Here is a 15,879-nt window from a genome sequence, read left to right as displayed (position 1 = left end):
CCCGCTCCCCACGCGGCTGGAGTCCGCTTTGTCTGCAGAATAAGACCAGGCCCCTCATAAAACTGAACACACTCTTACCATGGGATCGAGCGACCCCTCTCCTGGGTATTTACCCAGAATCGCTGAAAACCTGTGTCCACACAAGAGCCTGCACAGGGCCCTGACCGGTTTGGCTCAGTGGATAGAGCATCGGCCTGCAGACTGAAAGGTCCCAGGTTCGATTCCGGTCAGGGGCATGTACCTTGGTGCAGACACATCCTCAGTGGGGGGGTGTGCAGGAGGTAGCTGATCGATGTTTCTAATTCTATCCCAGTGGTTCTCAACCTGTGGGTCGCGACCCCTCTGGGGGTCGAACGACCCTTTCACAGGGGTCGCCTAAGACCATCGGAAAACACATATATAATTACATATTGTTTTTGTGATGAATCACTATGCTTTAATTATGTTCAATTTGTAACAATGAAAATACATCCTGCATATCAGATATTTACATTACGAGTCATAACAGTAGCAACATGACAGTTATGAAGTAGCAACGAAAATAACTTTATTGTTGGGGGTCACCACAACATGAGGAGCTGTATTAAAGGGTCGCGGCATTAGGAAGGTTGAGAACCACTGCTCTATCCCTTTCCCTTCCTCTCTGCAAAAAATCAGTAAAATATATTTTTTAAAAAAAGAAGCCTGCACAGCGATGTTTACAGCATCTTTGTAATCGCCCAAACATGGAAGCAACCAAGATGCTGTCGGGATGTCCATCCACAGGACAGGCACACGCATGAAATGCGACTTGGCAATTATATACAAGACACAACCGCCACACACAGGAGTGGGCCTCAGAATCATGTTCAATAAACGCAGTTCCCACAAAAGAGCCTAGACCAGGGGTCCTCAAACTTTTTAAACAGGGGGCCAGTTCACTGTCCCTCAGACCGTTGGAGGGCCGGACTATAGTTTAAAAAACAAACTATGAACAAATTCCTATGCACACTGCACATAATCTTATTTTGAAGTGAAAAACCAAAACGGGAACAAATACAATATTTGTATTTGCATGTGGCCCGCAGGCCGTAGTTTGAGGACCCCTGGCATAGACTGTAATTTTACAAGTAAAACTGATCTATGATGAAAAAAAGTTTTTAAGTGTTTGCCTGGAGGGCAGGAACCTGGGGAGGACTGTGAAAGAACTTTCTGGAGTGATGGAGCTATCCTGATAAAGGCTTGACTTACACAGGTGTGCACACTTATGAAAATTCATGGAAGGACCCTGGCCGGTGTGGCTCAATGGGTTGCGGGCTTGATCCCCAGTGGGGAGCATGTAGGAAGCAGCTTGTCAATATTTCTTTTTTCTCTTTCTCCCTCACCCTTCCTCTCTCTAAAACCAATAAAAAATAAAAACATTTAAGATTTTTTTTTTAAAAGCTGATGGAATGGAACACTTAAGATTTGTGCACTTCATTGTAAATTTTATGGACAGGTGGGCAGCTAGGTGTGTAAATGCATGAATGCCTGTATATGCTATTTATTTTTTAAAAAATAAGTTGGAGGGAGGCTGAGGAGGGGGGTAGAGTACCTTAAGCATGACATATACACACAGGCACGCCTATGATGAATCATTTTTCTAGCAAATCTTGAAAGTCTATAAAAGGTCACTGGAAGAATCCAGTAAAATGTTTCCCCGTGTCTTGTGGCTTATAATCTTTTTACAGGCATATAAAAAGAGTTTTATGTCCATGCACTTGCTAAGCCACTGGTTTCATTACAAGAAAGAAACATCAGGGGAAAAAAAAACAACAACAAACCTGTGAGCTCCTAAACTTTGGGGTACAAATAATATTATCATCTGGAACGGGGAAAAACATAAAAGAGAAAACGGATAAAAAAGATCATTAGGATGCGAAATAGGCACCTGGCTCATGAATTACCTTGAAAGCACAATTTTAAAATATAATTATCTGATTCATCCCCATCCTGAGGAAATGTGCATGTAAAGCCAGTGGTTTCTCCCCGGCCCACTGACAACCTTAAGCCAAGTGGCTTCCGGTGTCCCCATTCGAAGAGGCACAATCCCTTCGTGGGAGGCCAGGCTGGAGAAAAATTTGCAAAGGAAGGGAGAGACATCAAGTAGATGTCGGGTCTTATTGCAGACAACATCAAGGCTGATTAGCTGTACGGACCAAGTGCCCAACAGGAATCTCTCACCACTGGAAAGTCAGACATTCTGAGTGCTGGCTGCTTGCTTTTCAGCCCCGCCCCCGCTGCAGCCGGGGGCCGGGGCGGGGGCGTGTGCAAGTCCACCTGTGAAGGTGCCAGGGAGGAGCGTTACCTCCATCTGCATGGTGGGAGAGTTCACTGTCATCTTATTCTTTCTCATGGATGCCCCAAAATACTCAAGAACAGTGCAGAAGATGGGTGAAAAGCTAAAGGTTGGCAAGGAAGTTAAAGTGCTTTTGTTATATTGGATATTTAATAATCTGAGTATATGTGGGAAGCAACATAGCATCTTGCCTTTTAGAGTCAGGCCAAGGTTGGACTGTTGGCTCTGCCACGTGACCTCGGGAAAGTTACTTAACCACGCTGACCCTCAGGTTCCCTATATTCTTATAGCCTTACATGTCTCCCTGGGTGTCGGTGAGAATTAAATGCAATAGCACAGGTAAAGCATCTAATACAGCTCCACATCCCCCAAATCAAAAAATTCCAACAACCAAAGCCTTTTCCTAAATCATCTGTAGGCAAAACCTGACCTGAGGCCATTTGGTCTGCTTTTAATCCACTTATGTGATCATTTATGTTTCTCTGCAGAAATATTAATGCTTGATTATATGGAGTTGCCCTAGACCCTCCTGGAGTATTACATAATGTCTGGTATATGTATCCTCTTCACTTTGTAAATCCAAAACATGAATTTTCAAAACACACCTTGTCCGAAGAGATTATGAACCCATATGACATCCTCACTCTAGTGTTAATTTATGAATTCCCTAGGCCCGCTTCATTGCATATCAAGACCACCTATGTGCCAGAACTGGTTTGGCTCAGTGGCTAGAGCGTCGGCCTGAGGACTGAAAGGTCCCAGGTTCGATTCCAGTCAAGGGCATGTACCTGGGTTGTGGGCACATCTCCAGTGGGAAATGTACAGGATGCAGCTGATCGATGTTTCTCTCTCGTTGATGTTTCTAACTCTCTATCTCTCTCCCTTCCTCTCTGTAAAAAATCAATAAAATATATTTTTTAAAAAAAGACCACCTATGTATGGATTTCATTTATGTTAAAAGAGTTTATGTGGCCTGGCCAGTATGGCTCAGTGGTTGAGTATCCACCCATGAATCAAGAGGTCCCAGGTTTGATTCCTGGTCAGGAATCCACATGCCCGGGTTGCAGGCTCCATCCCCAGTAGGCGTGCAGGAGGTAGCAGATCAATGATTCTCTTTCACGATGTTTCTATCTCTCTAGTCCTTTCCCTTCCTCTCTCTTTAAAACCACAAAGATCTGACTGTAGAAGCTGGTGTTTGAAAGTTGTACAAATTAAAGTGAGTCCAGTTATAGGAAAATAAGTAGTTCTCCGTTCATTGCAGGCTGCTTAATGCTTTGGCATAAGTTGTTCTGAAAGTTGTTACATGTTCATTTTTAACTGCATAAAGAGATGAGTTAATAATAATAAAACTTTAATTAGGTTAAGGCATACGTATCCAATTCTTTTCAATGTTTCCCAAATGCCAGTTGAGAGGATACCATTAGCATAACCTACCAGAGAAGTATTGGCACCATCTGGTGGTGAAACTGAAAACTGCATGTGTATATGCGCCCCCTCAGCTGTTAGAAATCAGTTCTCAAACTGAAAGAGGTTATTGACCCACAAGACAGTGTTATTTCCTCAAGTGCTGACTTCATTCCAGACTTCTACAATCAACGCCGCAAAGTCACAATAGCAGACAGACACATTTGTCAAGTTTATGTTAAATTAAACATAAATGAAAAAAAGAACAATTTTATAAGAATTAAATATATACATATGATGTCCCCCCAAAATGTATACATACTTTGACTAATTAATTCCAACGAGTTAAATCTGGAAAAAAAAAAAACCATCAAGAAGATCGTCTGGTGCAGAGTCAGTGGTCAAACAATGCCAGCCAGTCGAAGGAGCTCTTTAGCAGTTTGCATGGCGATTCTTTGATTATTGCGCAGTGTGAAAGTTTTCTCCTAGCCTGTTGCTTGTTTGTTTATGGACATTTATCAGGCAGGAGTCTGTTTATGCAACCAACCCTGTCATTTTTTTTCTTTTATGGATTTTATTGTAACCTGGCCGTTTATCTCAACATCTCACTGAACTGACCTCTCCAAGTTTCTGGGTTTGTGGTCAGAATCTTAAGGTTCCTCTTTGGTCTCCCCAGACATCACTCGTGTTCCTTCCATGGATGACAATCACAGCCACTGCTTTTTCATGTTTCCCCTAACGAACGCGTTCCTTTTGTCCATAAAAGGTGGGGAGCCTTTTATCCACTCCAGTGGTTCCAACAATCCCCGCAGGCAGCGACACTGACATCATTCGCACAGTACTTTTCACTGGAATTTTTATCTTGATGTTCCACAATCACTTTATATGCCCTAAGATAGAATCATCTCTAAGGGGTATTGTTATGCTTTGTTCCTTTAACTTACAACAAACAGTATGTGTGGGATATTTTTTATGAACAAAAGATTCTAATGTCTATGGAATATGCATACTCTCTAGGAGAACACAAATGCTGGTAAAAGTGGGAGAATGGGAAGACATACTTTCCACGTTAACTTCCCTGTGCCTCTTGAAGTTTGTACTATGATGTTAAACGTAAGTCTATCCTAGATAATAAAAGGGACCTTCTCGTCAATCCCACCAAACCTATTCCTGACGTGGCTGGTGATGTCACTTCCACACTCGGTCTCTGCTATGCACTTGGGGGTCATCCTCTGTCCTTCAAATGCACATCAAGTACCTACAATTGGAAATGGCACCTACAATTCAACAGCAACCCTACTCATCCCTGACCCAGCCACTCATTCAAAAGCCACCCTACTCACCTCTCACCCACCCTCTCATGCAACAGCCACCCAAAGCACACAGAGAGAGTCCAGCCCTGGGACACGGCTGAAAAGATGAAAAGATACTGTCAATAAAATACCCTCACGAAGCCCCATAGCTTGGGGTGCGGAGCAGCCACACCACACGTTTAAATAGGATTTCTTAAAAAGCGGATTCCTTAAGCCATTTGCAAGTATTTATTTAGGTAAGAGATCATAAAACACATTTTATAATACACATAAGAAAAAACACATTCAAATGAATAAAAGATAAAATGACAGGAGGTGACAGAATTTAGTGTTTATAAATGAGGCCATCAATAACTTTAACAATTTAGAGAAGAAACTCAAAGTGTACTTAAAAGTTTGAGACCATGCTTTACAATATTTTATAACACAAAAATAAAGTGTTAGGCTTTTAAAGAAATACATTACTTAATAGTTTTTCAACAGATTTCATAACGGATTTCTAGACACTGTCATACATGACATGAAAAGTAAAAAAGTCAAGAGCTTTGGCAAGCCAAGTATTAGTCCACAGCAGCTTGTGAGGTTTGCTTTCTTATATAAAAATTCTTCAATTTACATTTGTTCTTGTTACAGGAACAGAAAGAAACTAACATGCCAAGTATATCTGAGGAGTCTGTTAGCTATAAAGCAAAAATAATTACTTTTGAAAGCTACATTTTATGAAAATGTGTATCATGCAGCATCTTCAGTAACAGCAAATGTAAACCATGTGATTATTAAGTCTTCTAAATAAACATCTTACCCTCAAATCTCACACAATATTCCCTAAGTCTGCATCTCCTGTTCGGAGAAGCCTCAGCTTAAACAAATGTCCATTTGCTCTTTGAAAAAGCCCTTCCCTTCATTACTAAAAACGCTCCGTAAAGTCCCTAAGAAATGTCTTCAGTGCGAAAGTAACAAGATACATCCAATAGAGGCCCACAACCCACAGGAAGGCGTATGAGGCTAAAGAGTGACTCTAACTCCCGAAGACCCCTCTGCGCTGAGACCCACAGCTCCAACAAGACAACTTACAATTTCTTACTTAAAAACAAACATTTTCTCGTGAATAACTGAATAATCAGGTTTCTAGGAAATGAGGATTTTAGATTAAGATTTAGCAAAATCAACTATAATAAATTTTCCTCCAGGCAATTTATGAATGACAAATCAGTTGAAGTTTTACATACAGAAGACATAAATACTGCATAATTATGTAGTGAATATTGGCACATACCCTTTTGTTTTTAAAGCATAAAATGCCATCAGCATATCTGCCGCTCTTAAGATACACGTATGACGGAGCTCAAAGCCACCACTGAGCGGCACGGGAACTGCCCCGCTCAGGGCTTCCCGAGAGGCTTGTAGCAGGCGTCAGGCTGCCAGAGGCGAATGTCCACAAGGACTTGATTGAGCTTCTGCATCCAGAGGTCCCGCTCCTCCTTGGTGTCTGCGGACAGCCAGTGCCTGCGGGAGCCAACCAGCAGCTGGTCAGAGCTCTTCTGCCCCTTCCACATTGCCCCACGCCCTTACGTGGGGGGAAACCTCAACAAACCAGTAAAATGAGGTCCTCTGCACCCTCTGTAAATGGATGCTAACTGAGAGCCCCATAGGGAGATGCTTCAAGTACAATTTGTAAAATGAGAAACATTTAATTTAGATAAAAGGTCCTGTGTAGAAATAGGTGAGACAAAGGAGAATGCAGAATGATAAAGAGCCCTCCAGTCTCAAATGCGTAACGATGGGTCTGCTCAAATCACAATCCTGTATAATAACAGGCTAATATGCAAATCGACTGAACAGCGGAATGACTGGTCGCTATGACGCACACTGACCACCAGGGGGCAAACGCTCTATGCAGGAGCTGCCCCCTGGTGGTCAGTGTGCTCCCACAGGGGAAGCACCACTTAGCCAGAAGCTGGGCTCAGGGCTGGTGAGCACAGCAGCAGTGGCAGGAGCCTCTCCCGCCTCCGCAGCAGCAGCACTAAGGACCCCTCGGGGGATGTCCGACTGCCAGCTTAGGACCGTTCCCTGTGGAGAGCAGGCGTAAGCCAGCAGGCGGACATCGCCTGAGGGGCCCTGGACTGCAAGAGGCGCAGGCCAGGCTGAGGGAACCCTCCCCCCACTCAGTGCACAAATGCCGTACACTGGGCCTCTAGTGATGTTATAATGAGAAAAACAAAGTAAGTACAGTCGTGGGAGTCACATGGGATCTGGCTATTTCTACTGCAGGAGAAGGTCAAGGAGAAGGTCAAGGAGAAGTCTGGGAGGGATTGATAGTAGGTAAAGGTAAGACTATATGAAAAGGGTTAACATAGGCTGCTGTGGTCAGGAACCACTTAGGTACTGAGTTTTGGCTGGTTCCCCACTGACTGTGGACCTGGACAAATGACCGTAAACCAGCTGTGCCCCCCGTCCTGTCCTGTCTTATGCTGCAGAGAAGCCCCCAAAGGAAAGGAGGGAAGGAGTTCTACGGAGTTAATCTGAAGTAATCTAGACACCAAGAATCTCCAGGGAACGGGTCCCCTCCCTGAGCCATTTTTAAGTCCCACATCAGAAACCCCTGGAGCAGCTCCAGCCACCCCATCGGCAATGCCCAGCTACAGCCTCATTAACAGACTGTGTCAAACTCGAACTTTTGTCCCGAATCACAACTGTGTACGTTGAAGTTGGCTTTAGGCTTCTCTTGGGCATCCAAGCAAAAGAACCTTAGACCCTTAACAATAAACGTTTGCACCTTATACCTAAGCTTCGGCCTAACAGAAAGTGACACTCCCAATAGTTCATTCTGTTCACCTCCAACCAGAACTTGGCAGAGCAGAATGACTGCTTTTGTAAGTCACCTGATTGATAAGGGCATTTTGGAATGGAAAGGAAGGGGTGTGTAAAGGTTCTTCAAATAATATTTGGCTTCCCAATTATACATGAGCTCTTCAAACTTAACCCAAAGTATATCAGCTAACTGCCCTAAAAATGGCTACACCGTGAGAACACTGAAAGAAAGCATGATTAGCTAAGATATAACCTGAACTAGATTCGTGCACTGGTGGGGTCCATCGGCCTGGCCTGCGCCCTTTTGCAATTCAGGACCCCTCGGGGGATGTCAGAGAGCCGGTTTAGGCCTGATCCCCATAGGCCAGGCTAAGGGACCCCACTGGTGTACAATTGGAGTCAGGGAGGGACTGTGGGAGGGCTGCAGGGCATGCCCAGCCAATCTAGCCCAGTCCCGATGGGCCAGACCCCAGCAGCAAGCTAACCTACTGGTCAGAACATCTCCCCTCTGGTGGTCCGTGTGTGTTATAGCAACTGGTCGAATGGTCAGACACTTAGCATATTAGGCTTTTATTGGATAGGATGGTAAGCTTTTCTTCACTAGACTAATTCAGTTATTAGACTGTTCACTTACATGTGTGTTTTGTGTTCTTATTAAGCCTGTACCCCCTAAAGACAGGGATGACCCTGATATTTCTTACACTGGGAAGAGCATACGGGCAATTAGATCCTGTGTTGGCAGAACTAGCTGCAGCCCAATACTTACTTGGTGACACAGAGTGTGTCCCTGCACTGGCTGACAAGCGTCTCTCGGTCATCTTCTCTTTGTGGTCGGACCGTAATTAATTCAAAAGTGTTGCGTCTTGCGCAAAATTCTCTGTTGGCTGGTTCTATCTGACGACTGGTACAATTGGCCAGATTTATCCTTCCTATGGGATTCTTTAAAAATAAAAATTTTTAAAAAGTATTAGCAGAAGGTAAACAAGACCATTTAAGTCAGCATTACACACTATTTAAGTTTTTATAAATTGAAAAAGCCACATGGCTACAATAATACTAAAGTAAATTTAATAATATTTTTGACTAAAAATGTCAATTAAAAATATCATAAAACACTTAGGAAGAAAGACAAATATATGCCTTACAGTATTTTAAGAGTGATCAAATCACGGGGAATGGATAAAATTTCTGTGCGTGCATGCGTGCACACACACACACACACACAGTATTTTAAGAGTGATCAAATCACAGGGAATGGATAAAATTTCTGTGCGTGCATGCGTGCACACACACACACACACACAGTATTTTAAGAGTGATCAAATCACAGGAAATGGATAAAATATAAAATTTCTGTGCGTGCATGCGTGTACACACACACACACACACACACACACACACACATATTTTGCAACCAGCACGTTTTCGATGGCCTAGGAAACGGGCTTCCAGGGGAGCGGGTGGTCGAGGCCCGAGAGAGCACTTACTGAAACGGCACGTCACGGCAGGTCGGGGCCTTCCCACCGACTGGCACCCTCAGCCTTACCTTCCGTTTCTCGTCATCGGGGTATGTCCAGTAGGAGATACAGTTTCCAGACAGAATACACCATCTTCGATGCCAGGCACCAAACCCACTCACATCTTCAAATATGGTCTGGAAAAGTCAGGGAGATCCTGGCTTAATCACTTGGGGACTAGTTAAATGTTAATCCCACTGGCTCAATGTCACACTATGTTGGAATATGCCCTGCTTCACACTCTCCCTGTGTGACTTCCATCCTATCTCATCCTCACAGCCACTGCGAATGCTTTGTTTCATTCAGGTTCTTGCTTCACAGAGGAAACTGAAGCTACTGGAACTTTGCCTACTTCTTGCACCACACCCACCTTCGTCCACATATTCTTCACACGTACATTTCTCCTCTGATAACTGAAAAAATGTAATTCTGTACAAAATCAGTCCTGTGACCGTGTACTGTGGTTTGGGTCTGATTTTGTCTCACTCTCATGATCTTATTTATCCCAGGAATTCTTCCTGAACTGCCTCAATCTCCAACCCTATTAAAAGCTACCCATTGTATTTGAAGACTCAAGTTGAGCCTAATAAATGTCAATGAAATCCTTCTTTTATCCTAAAGATCCTGTCAAGTACCACACGCTTCTCACCCACCTGCAGCCAAACTCTGTTTCAAGGAGCTGCTCGCACTCCCACTCCTCACGTCCACTCCCTTACCGCCAGCTTATTAACGTGCACGCACTCTGTGCTTTTGCCCTTGATAGCACTGCATCGTATTTACTGTCCACTTGTCCTCTCCCAGCTAAACTAAAAGTTCCTGAGCAGAGGAACTTCTGTGGCCTCGGACATTCCCACGCCAGCAGTCACTGGCATGTAACGGGCATGCAGGGAATCTTTACTGAACCAATTTACCACTGAACCACACAGGCTTTCCTGCCTACGAGAAATCCAAGTCTAACCTTCACAAAACAGGAAAAAAGAAAATACATATAGACTACTTACTAGAAAACCTTTTTCTTCAACACTTGAATTCACTTGACATTTTATTTTTAAATAAATATGACCTTCCAAAGGAGATAAAAAGGGCACCTGCGAAGACAAACAGTAAATTATTTGCAAAACACTTTCAAATTGGCATTTTTCTTGATAAGAGTTTAATCATGAACGGAGAATATTGTGCCTTGAAAACACACTGTTTTCTAAAGCGGGAATATAAACTAAGTGGCCAAAAAGCCACTGGCTCCTCAGCAACAAGTGCTTTTGAAGAATAAGCACATTCAAATTAGAGCTGGTAAAAACAAAACCCTTACCATGATCAAGAAAACACAGATATAAGAAGAGAATACAAGTGCTTATCCATTCTCCATCAGTATATTCAATAGGAGACTGGATAAACCAACTGGTACAGTAATACAACAAAATATTACTCAGAAGTAAATAACAGTGAACTGCAGATTTAAAAAGTTGATCCTCAAATTCATATGAAATTGCAAGAGGTCCCAAACAAGCAAAACAATCTTAAAAGAAAAACAAAGCTGGAAGAACCATACTTCTCAATTGCAAAATTTAATCCAAAGCTACCATAACTACAACAGTGTGGTATTGGCATAAGAATAGATGTATAGACAAGAACAGAACTGAAATTCAGAAATAAACCCATACATCTTATAGCCAATTGATTTTCAATAGGGTACCAAAACCATTCAATAAAGAAAGAGCAATCTTTTCACAAATGGAGTTGTGAAACTGGATATCCACATGCAAAAGAATGAAGCTGGATCCCTACCTCATATCATATATCAAAAATTAACTCAAAATGAGTCAATGACCTACATATGAGAGCTACAAATAAAATCTTAAGTCTTAGAAAAAAACATAAAGGTAAATATTAAATAATCATGAATTTGTAAACATTCTCAGATATGAGACCAAATGCAGGAGCAACAACAGGGAAACACACACACACACACACACACACACACACACAGAAATTAGGCTTCATCAAAATTCAAAACTTTTCAGTATGTAGATTCCTCAAAAAATTAAAGATAGAAATAACATATAATCGAACAATCCCACTTCTGGAAGTTTATCCAAAAGAACTGAAATCGGGTCCTGAAAGGGATATTTGCACTCCCAGGTTCATTGTAGCATCTTCATAATACCCTAGAGGTGAAACCACCTAAATGTCCATCAATAGATGAACAGATACTGGAAATGTGATGCAGTCTTCTCCTTCCTCCCCATTCTGAGTATAAAAACTACTCTGAAGTTTGTCTTTTAGGCTTTAAAACTCCCCTGTGCATCTTTTCTTATGTGTCCTAACCCACAACCCCACATAGCAGATTCATGAGGTTGACTATTGTGGCTTTTTATTGGCTGTTCCCATATCCTACTGTCAAATCATACTCAGGCATTCAATAAATGTTTGCTGAAAGAACACTGTTTGGGCAATAAATACCCAGAGTTCTTTACTGAAAAAAAGAAAAAATAAATAGGGTATATAGATGCAATGGAAATATTATTTAGCCATAAAAAAGGAAATTCTGTCCGATGCTATAATATGCCTTGAGTACATTATGCTAAGTGAAATAAGCCAGTCACAGAAGGACAGCTACTTCTGGTTCCAGGTATATACCTGGAAGTATATACGACGTATATACCATGTATGTACCTGAAGTAGCCAAGCTCATAGACACAGAAAGTACACTAGGTGTTGCAGGGGCAATTTATAAACAAAACAAGCCATAAGCCAGATTTAACCTGTAGGCTAAAAGTTTGCCTGGTGTTGTGGTAGACTAAGCCCTACTATATTGGTACTGCATTAAATATAAATGGGCTAAACACCCCAATGAAAAGACAAAAGATTGTCACACCTAATAACAAAATATGACCATAAAATACGTTTATACACAAATTTGACATATATAGTCACAGATGTATTGAGAATAAAGGAAGGAAAAAGATATAACATACAAACACTAATCATGAGAAAGCTGTTGTAGCTATTAATAGCAGATAAAATAGACTTTAAGATTATCAGAGATAAAGTGAATAATTCATCAAGATGATATAATAATCTTAAATGTTCACGGACCTAATAATGTAGCTTTAAAATACAGGAAACATAAATTGACAAAACAAGAATTAAGTGCCTAAATTGAGACTATGTTGTTCTTACTGGTTGGAATTTGGGGGGATTGATTTTTTCCCAAATAAAATCATGCTGCTTATCTAGCATGGAAAACATTCACACAATAGAGTATACAGATGTCATATATAAAGTTGTATGCCTGAAATCTATGTTATTAACCAATGTTACCCCAATAAATTTACTAAAAAATTTTAAAAGTAAACATTCACATAAATATTTGTAAATGTATCATTCTTATCAACATATTACTAGTTAGTGAAGACACTTCATGTCAAAAGTATCTTAAATTATAAAAGCTGCTTAAGTATATGTAAGAATTTTAAAAGATTTAGAATTTAAAGATTCCAACAAACATGAAAAATTCAATTGGAGAGGTTGAGTCATTACAGTAAAATGGTTAACATACATATATTTATTGACATTGACTTCTGGTCCAGAAAGAATGATGTTAATGTCTGTCATTCCTGCTATCCAGTGAAAAAGAATGATTTCCTAGTTGGAATAATCTTAGTTCAGTCTAAATAATTTTTTAAATAAGAGAGTGGAAGGGAAGGGGAGAGACAGAGAGAGAAACATCAATGTGAGAGAGACAAGGGATCAAGCCTGCAACCGAGGTCTGTGCCCTTGATTAGAATCGAACCTGGGACCCTTCAGTCTGTGGGCTAACACTCTAACCACGGAGCCAAACCAACTAGGGCACAGTCTAAATTTTAAAGTTTTAATTGTAAGGTTAGTTTCCAACAATTTAACCTTCTCTTGGCCAAAAGGTATAGATTTCAATAGATTAATTCCATTAGACAAACCTCAAAGTTTCTGGATTTAAAAGGGAATGATAATGTAGAATCAAAACACCACATATCTCATTATTTTATTTGTTATAAATTCCCTTGCCTTTTTCTTTTCCATATAGTCAGTTTTAGTTCCTTAGCCTCTCAATGCTAAAAAAGAGAATTCCACTGTTTTGCAGAATGCTGCTGGTAAAAAGAATCTCAGAAAGATAAGAAGAAAATGGTCCCTCTAACTCCACAACTGTGAAGTACACAACGTTCTTGATTAGAAGCTTGCTCTGAACAAGCGAACTGAGAATGTTCACAAACGAGTCGATGTTACTACCCCGTTGAGTTTGGAGAGAGATGAAAATGTATGAGCCTATTCTGTTTTCTGTTGAACAAAAGGGTATTTTAAGAATACTGTTAAGAACTGTAAAATGAACTATAACCAGGACAACTGTGTAATCTTTACACACTGGGATATTTCTGAGAGAGAAAGGGATACCATTAATCATTACACCAGGCCAAAGGCATAAACGAGAACACCTCTGTGCACACCAGAACCCTAAGCACTCTTCCTGTGACCTCAAAATTCTACAATGCTAATTGGTTGCCCTAAAGCCATTTAAATTGACATCCCTGTGTCCTGGAACGCAGAAATATTTATGAGGTTTTTTTAAGTCAGAAGATGAGTTGTGGGATGCGCATCTCGCTTTATCCAAAACATGTAATAAAACCTGAGTATTTTTTTAAAACAACAAAAAACCTATGACTATTTTGGATTGGTTATTCAAAGAAAAGAAAGTCCTTGAGAGTCTGTGACTCATTGAGATTCATAATTTGAATTCCAGGATGCCAGACTTTACATCAGGTATCTGTAACCTCAAATAAGAAGGTAATCTCCTGCTAGTGGTGCCCTAAATCTCTAGAGCAAACAGTCTGGATTAACCTCAAAGGTCATTCTATTCTGAAGGGATCTCAGATAGCTGTTGTATTATTGGTCAAGGCACCAGTAAATAGCCCAACACTCCCTTGTACCGACAGTATCTGGTAAGATATGGGACACTTGTTTACTCTCTCAAAGTTAATTAAATAGAGTAATTATATGAGTAGAAAAGGTCTTCCATTTCCCCCACCAATTTAAAGAACACCTAAACATAACTATTTTAAATATTCTTTTATATCAACTACAAACAATTGGAACAACTATCTGCTTTCTCCTGGCACTCACTAAAGTACATTTGGGGCAAATCTGACATCAAAATTGTGTCGTATATGAAAGAGACTTTAGAGTATTAGAGACAATCAATTAAATAAAATGACTTTGCACTCAATCACATGGTTGCCTATTTAAGTTATAAATTCAAAACAATTAAGAGAATAGAAATATTTTGTGACATTTTGAATTAAAATGGCAGACAAAAAAATTTCAAAAAGCAAACATTCTATATTTAACGTGTTACTGAAATCCCTCCATTTTAGAGATTAATGAAATCGCTTACACATGTAGAAATTGGCTTTGTGACAGACAACAGCGAGTAAGGAATACAGTTCACAGAATCTCAGTTCTTACGTTTAATCTGCAAATCTTGTTCTAACAATAAATAAAATAAACTAATACTGTCCAGCATTTTATAAATTAACACTTCTAAATACTCACGAATTGCTTGCAATTGAACTTCAAAAGGATATTAAAAATCCTTTTAAAAATCTAAAATATATGATTATTCTTAGTATAATTTTAATGTTAAATTCATTTTAATTTAAAAATTAAAAACAAAATATCATCTACATGGCAATATGCCTATAGCCAATTGTGACCAAATAAGTTTTCTACTTAAAGCATCACCAATAGCTCTTTCAATATATGGGAGGTAAACAATCTTGAATAAATTTAATTTGTTATTTTAGTACCCAGAAAATCAACACTGAAGTGACTACAGAATCTGAACAAATTAAAACATGAAAAAAGAAATAGGAGGAAAGCCAACACCAAATATGCATGAAAAAAAAGAGAGCAAAGTAAAGATGCCCAACTGCGAGAGACTAAAGAAAGACTGTATATAATGTCCTTAATTATTCAAAATAACCAAGAAGGAACAAGAGTGGTTAGTGAAACAAATACATATAGGCCAAAACTTAAGGATTGATTTTTTAGCTTGTTAGTTTCAAGCAAAGAAAAAATTGCAACCTTTTCCTGGAACAAATAGCCCAGTAGCTCTCGCTCTTTTACATCATAATTTATCTAAAACAAACAAAATAAAAGACAAAGAGAGAAAAAAAATCCAGGATCACTCAATTTGTTAAGCTAGCTGAATTGCTAAGTAAAAAGGTACAGGAATCTTTTAAATTAACATGTTAAAAAATACACTTATACATTAACAATAATCAAAATTTCAAATATAGTCTATCACCTATAAGAAAGATTTCATGGAATTCTAAAGCTATGAGAAATGAAGTGCCTTTGCTCAATGTTAAAGAGGAAATTCCTAGCAGGGCCAACACTAACTAGGCCTCCTAATGTGTAATACTTCATCTCTAAATTCTAACTACAAAAATCTCTTATAATATTTAAAAATTCCCCTGTATTATGA

The 15,879-nt window shown here is 40.0% G+C and overlaps 1 protein-coding gene across 2 annotated transcripts in view; it reads right to left on the bottom strand.

Moving 5' to 3' along the window:
* Window positions 1-5,239: 5,239 nt before the first annotated feature.
* Window positions 5,240-15,879, bottom strand: part of ANLN (anillin, actin binding protein) — a 35,450-nt gene continuing 24,810 nt past the window's right edge. Inside the window, exons 21-25 of one of the 2 annotated variants that reach the window (XM_059655857.1) lie at window positions 15,477-15,530; window positions 10,364-10,450; window positions 9,392-9,499; window positions 8,612-8,784; window positions 5,240-6,540 (exon numbers count right to left, since the gene is read on the bottom strand). In XM_059655857.1, the coding sequence (XP_059511840.1) occupies window positions 6,417-6,540; window positions 8,612-8,784; window positions 9,392-9,499; window positions 10,364-10,450; window positions 15,477-15,530 (546 nt within the window). In that variant the 3' untranslated portion in view covers window positions 5,240-6,416. The remainder of the gene's footprint in view (window positions 6,541-8,611; window positions 8,785-9,391; window positions 9,500-10,363; window positions 10,451-15,476; window positions 15,531-15,879) is intronic. The other variant, XM_059655858.1, reaches the window with a different exon arrangement.

This window comes from Myotis daubentonii, chromosome 10 (assembly GCF_963259705.1).
Source record: "Myotis daubentonii chromosome 10, mMyoDau2.1, whole genome shotgun sequence".
Taxonomy (NCBI): domain Eukaryota; kingdom Metazoa; phylum Chordata; class Mammalia; order Chiroptera; family Vespertilionidae; genus Myotis; species Myotis daubentonii.
Note: the sequence above shows the minus strand (reverse complement) of the source record. Positions and strands in the feature narration are given on the sequence as shown.